A 5,245-nucleotide genomic window follows, 5' to 3' on the forward strand; every position below is an offset into this window, starting at 1 on the left:
GTGTTCCCAGCCAGACTGAGCCCCGGGGGGTAGGTGTGTTCCCAGTCAGATTGAGCCCCGGGGGGTGGGTGTGTTCCCAGTCAGACTGAGCCCCAGCGGGGTGGGTGTGTTCCCAGTCAGACTGAGCCCCAGCGGGGTGGGTGTGTTCCCAGTCAGACTGAGCCCCAGCGGGGTGGGTGTGTTCCCAGTCAGACTGAGCCCCAGCGGGGTGGGTGTGTTCCCAGTCAGACTGAGCCCCAGCGGGGTGGGTGTGTTCCCAGTCAGACTGAGCCCCAGCGGGGTGGGTGTGTTCCCAGTCAGACTGAGCCCCAGCGGGGTGGGTGTGTTCCCAGTCAGACTGAGCCCCAGGCGGGGGTGTTCCCAATCAGACTGAGCCCCAGGGGGGTGTGGTCCCAGTCAGACTGAACCCTGGGGGGGGGGTGGGTGTTCCCAGTCAGACTGAGCCCCAGGATCTTGAGCAGGCAAGATCTCTCTGACTCCAACTGGGGGCTTGAAAGATGCATGAGTCCGTTTGGCTCCAGGAAATTCCTGATCACGCCTCCTCCAAGAGATTGTTCTTTACACAGAAACTGGGAAAACACCAGCATGGGGCCGTTCTGTTGCCGTTCATGGGATGTTGGCATCACTGGCTGGGCTATCATTTATTACTCATCCCTAATTGCCCCTTGAATGGAGCGCCTGTCTCAGCCAGTGCAGAGGGCAGTTAGAGTCAACCATATCTTTATGGGTCTGGAGTCACACTGTCCAGACCAGGTAGAGAGGAGAGTGTCCTTCCCTGGAGGATATTAGTGAACCAGATGGGGTTTTACATCCCTGGTTAGTATTAGTCTGAGCTCTACATTCTAGAATTTTACTGAACTCACTTTGCACTATCTGTTGTAGTGGGATTCCAATGCTTGAACTCTGAGAGTTAATCTGGATTACTAATCCAGTGACTTTGCCAACAAATCCATTCCCCATCACACACCACGTTCTTTGAGAAGGTGAACAAACAGGTGGATGAGGGTAAGGCAGTTGATGTGGTGTATATGGGTTTCAGTAAGGTGTTTCATAATGTTCCCCGTAGGCTCTCCTTCTGCACAAAATATGGAGGCATGGGATTGAGGGTGATTTAGTGGTTTGGATCAGAAATTGGCTCGCTGAAAGAAGACAGAGGGTGGTGGTTGATGGGAAATGTTCATCCTGGAGTTCAGTTACTAGTGGGGTACCACAAGGATCTGTTTTGGGGCCACTGCTGTTTGTCATTTTTATAAATGCCCTGGATGAGGGTGTAGAAGGATGGGTTAGTAAATTGGCGGATGACAGTAAGGTGGGTGGAGTTGTTAATAGTGACGATGGATGTTGTAGGTTAGTGGAGTTGTTAATAGTGACGATGGATGTTGTAGGTTACAGAGAGACATCGATAAGCTGCAGAGCTGGGCTAAGATATAGCAAATGGAGTTTAATGCATAAAAGTGTGAGGTGATTCACTTTGGAAGGAGCAACAGGAATACAGAGTACTGGGCTAATGGTAAGATTCTTGGCAGTGCAGATGAGCAGAGAGATCTCGGTGTCGAGGTACATAGATCCATGAGAGTTGTCTCACAGGTTGACAGGGTTGTTAAGAAGGCGTACGGTGTGTTAGCTTTTATTGGTAGAGGGATTGAGTTTCAGAGCCATGAGGTCATGCTGCAGCTGTACAAAACTCTGGTGCGGCCTCAATTAGAGTATTACGTACAGTTCTGGTCAATGCATTATAGGAAGGATGTGGAAGCTTTGGAAAGGGTGCAGAGGAGATTTACAGGAATGTTGCCTGGTATGGAGGGAAGGTCTTACGAGGAAAGGCTGAGGGACTAGAGGCTGTTTTCGTTAAAGAGAAGAAGGTTGAGAGGTGACTTAATAGAGACATAAAAGATAATCAGAGGGTTGGATAGGGTGGACAGGGAGAGCCTTTTTCCAAGTATGGTGATGGCGAGCACGAGGGGGCACAGCTTTAAACTGAGGGGTGATAGATCTAGGACAGATGTCAGAGGTTGTTTCTTTACTCAGAGAGTAGTAGGGGCGTGGAACGCACTGCCTGCAACAGTGGTGGACTCGCCAACTTTAAGAGCATGTAAATGGTCATTGGACAGGCATATGGACGAGAATGGGATAGTGTAGGTTAGATGGGCTTCAGATTTGTTCCATAGGTCAGCGCAACATCGAGGGCCGAAGGGTCTGTGCTGTGCTGTAATGTTCACTGTTCTATGTTCACATAAACACTGCGGTGATACAAACAGGTCAGGGACCGGGAATACTGCAGCAAGTTCCTTCACCGTTGCTGGACCAATATCCTGGAAATCCCTCCAGTATAAAGTTGACCCTCTGACAGTGTGGAACTGCCTCAGCACTGACCCTCCGACAGTGTGGCACTCCCTCAGTACTGAGCCTCTGACAGTGCGGCACTCCCTCAGTACTGACCCTCCGACAGTGTGGAACTGCCTCAGCACTGACCCTCCGACAGTGCCGAACTCCCTCAGTACTGACCCTCTGACAGTGCGGCACTCCCTCAGTACTGACCTTCTGACAGCACGGCACTCCCTCAGTACTGACCTTCTGACAGTGCGGCGCTCCCTCAGTACTGAGCCTCTGACAGTGCGGCACTCCCTCAGTACTGCCCCTCCGACAGTGTGGAACTGCCTCAGCACTGACCCCCCGACAGTGCCGAACTCCCTCAGTACTGACCCTCCGACAGTGCAGCGCTCCCTCAGTACTGACCCTCCGACAGTGTGGCACTCCCTCAGTACTGACCCTCTGACAGTGTGGCACTCCCTCAGTACTGACCCTCCGACTGTGCAGCACTCCATCATCTGGCTTCTGGACTAGAACCTGAACCTGGAACTTTGTGAATCAGAGATAATGGAACGAACAAAGAAACTGGAGATCAGAGAAGGTGGGAACCCAAAAAGGTAATAGATACCTATCAGGTGACTGGGATCATTGTGTTTTGTTTTGTCTGGGAATTGTTGTGTGATATACTGACCAGATTCCAACCTGGGATTGACTTGGTCTTTCCAATAACAGCATCATTGAGGAGAGTGAATCATTGTTATTTTGTCTCCCTCCAGGAATACCAAGTGTTTGGTTTCCCTGTGTCTCAGGATCTCAGTACTCAGTGCTGAAGGAAGATGAAGATTGCTGTGATTGGACAGAGTCTGTTTGGCCAAGAGGTGTACAAGGAACTCAAAAAGGCAGGCCACCAGATTGTTGGAATATTCACAATCCCCGATAAAGATGGCAAGGAGGATCCTCTTGGTGGGTACTGTATTGTAAAGCTGCAATTTCTCTGTGGGAATGGCCCCTCTTTCAGTGTATTCCCTCTCTGGGTGTGTTCCCTCTGTAAGTGTGTTCCCTCTGTGAGTGTGTTCCCTCTGGGAGTGTGTTCCCTCTGTGAGTGTGTTCCCTCTCTGGGTGTGTTCCCTCTGTGAGTGTGTTCCCTCTGTGGGTGTGTTCCCTCTGGGAGTGTGTTCCCTCTGTGGGTGTGTTCCCTCTGCGGGTGTGTTACCTCTGGGAGTGTGTTCCCTCTGTGAGTGTGTTCCCTCTCTGGGTGTGTTCCCTCTGTGAGTGTGTTCCCTCTGTGGGTGTGTTTCCTCTGTGGGTGTGTTTCCTCTGTGAGTGTGTTCCCTCTGTGGGTGTGTTCTCTCTGTGGGTGTGTCCCCTCTGTGAGTGTGTTCCCTCTGTGGGTGTGTTCCCTCTGTGAGTGTGTTCCTCTGTGGGTGTGTTCCCTCTGTGGGTATGTTCCCTCTCTGGGTGTGTTCCCTCTGTGAGTGTGTTCCTTCTGTGGGTGTGTTCCCTCTCTGGGTGTGTTCCCTCTGTGGGTGTAATCCCTCTGTGGGTGTGTTCCCTCTCTGGGTGTGTTCCCTCTGTGAGTGTGTTCCCTCTCTGGGTGCGTTCCCTCTGTGGGTGTGTTCCCTCTGTGGGTGTGTTCCCTCTGTGGGTGTGTTCCCTCTCTGGGTGTGTTACCTCTGTGGGTGTAATCCCTCTGTGGGTGTATTCTCCCTCTGGGTGTGTTCCCTCTGTGGGTGTGTTCCCTCTGTGGTGTAATCCCTCTCTGGGTGTGTTCCCTCTGTGGGTGTGTTCCCCCTCTGGGTGTGTTCCCTCTCTGGGTGTATTCCCTCTCTGGGTATGTTCCCTCTCTGGGTGTGTTCCCTCTTTGGGTGTGTTCCCTCTGTGGGCGTAATCCCTCTCTGGGGTATGTTCCCTCTCTGGGTGTGTTCCCTCTGTGTGAATGTGTTCCCTCTCCGGGTATGTTCCTTTTCTGGGTGTGTTCTGTCTGTGGAATGATCCCTTTCTAGGTATGGTCTGGCAGTGGTTTGAACCCCTGATTTTGTACAACAGATATTAAACTTTAGAAAAAAGGGAAAAACTGCAGATGTTGGAATTCAGAAACAAAAATAGAAATTGTTGAAAAATCTCAGCAACATCTGTTGAGAGAAAGCAGTGCTAACGTTTTGGATCCAGTGACCCTGCTTCAGAACTGAAGTTTCGGCTCCGTAGCTGGCTGTGAGGAAGCTGGATAAATGTCAAGGGTTCTTTAAGGGTGAATTAGTGACAGGATACTGGCCTCTGTGGAGTTATTTCACCTGAAATGAGAAAAGTCTGAGGATTGATATTGCTGTTTTAGAACAAATACTGGAGAGCAGAGAAATGTCTAAACTGAAATGATAGCAGCACTCAGCTATCTGACTGTTTGACAAAGAAAGGAGGAAGCGGGGCAGAGCTCAGAAATAGGAAGGGTGCGGTAACAATGTTGAAATTGTACTACTGTCGTCCCAACAGTGAGCATCAGATAGAGGTACAAATATGTGAACAGATTATGGAAAGATGTAGGAGTAACAGGGTGGTGGTGATGGGAGATTATAATTTTCCCAACATTGACTGGGATTCACTTAGTGTTAGAGGTCAAATTGGAGCAGAATTTGTAACGAGCATCCAGGAGGGTTTTCTAGAGCAGTGTGTAAACAGTCCAACTTGGGAAGGGGCCATACTGGAGCTGGTCATAGAGTCACAGAGATGTACAGCTCAGAAACAGACCCTTCAGTCCAACCCGTCCATGCCAACCAGATATCCCAACCTAATCTATTCCCACCTGCCAGCCCATATCCCTCCAAACCCTTCCTATTCATATACCCATCCAGATGCCTTTTAAATGTTGTAATTGTACCAGCCTCCACCACTTCCTCTGGCAGCTCATTCCATACACGTACCACCCTCTGTGTGAAAAAGT

The 5,245-nt window shown here is 50.4% G+C and overlaps 1 protein-coding gene across 1 annotated transcript in view; it reads left to right on the plus strand.

Annotated features, from left to right (window-relative positions):
- The window catches only part of LOC122559232 (cytosolic 10-formyltetrahydrofolate dehydrogenase-like), a 130,146-nt gene that overhangs the window by 4,220 nt on the left and 120,681 nt on the right, over window positions 1-5,245 (plus strand). Inside the window, exon 2 of the mRNA XM_043708612.1 lies at window positions 3,087-3,273. Within this exon, the coding sequence (XP_043564547.1) occupies window positions 3,147-3,273 (127 nt within the window). The 5' untranslated portion in view covers window positions 3,087-3,146. The remainder of the gene's footprint in view (window positions 1-3,086; window positions 3,274-5,245) is intronic.

This window comes from Chiloscyllium plagiosum, chromosome 18, assembly GCF_004010195.1.
Source record: "Chiloscyllium plagiosum isolate BGI_BamShark_2017 chromosome 18, ASM401019v2, whole genome shotgun sequence".
NCBI classification, from domain to species: Eukaryota; Metazoa; Chordata; class Chondrichthyes; order Orectolobiformes; family Hemiscylliidae; genus Chiloscyllium; species Chiloscyllium plagiosum.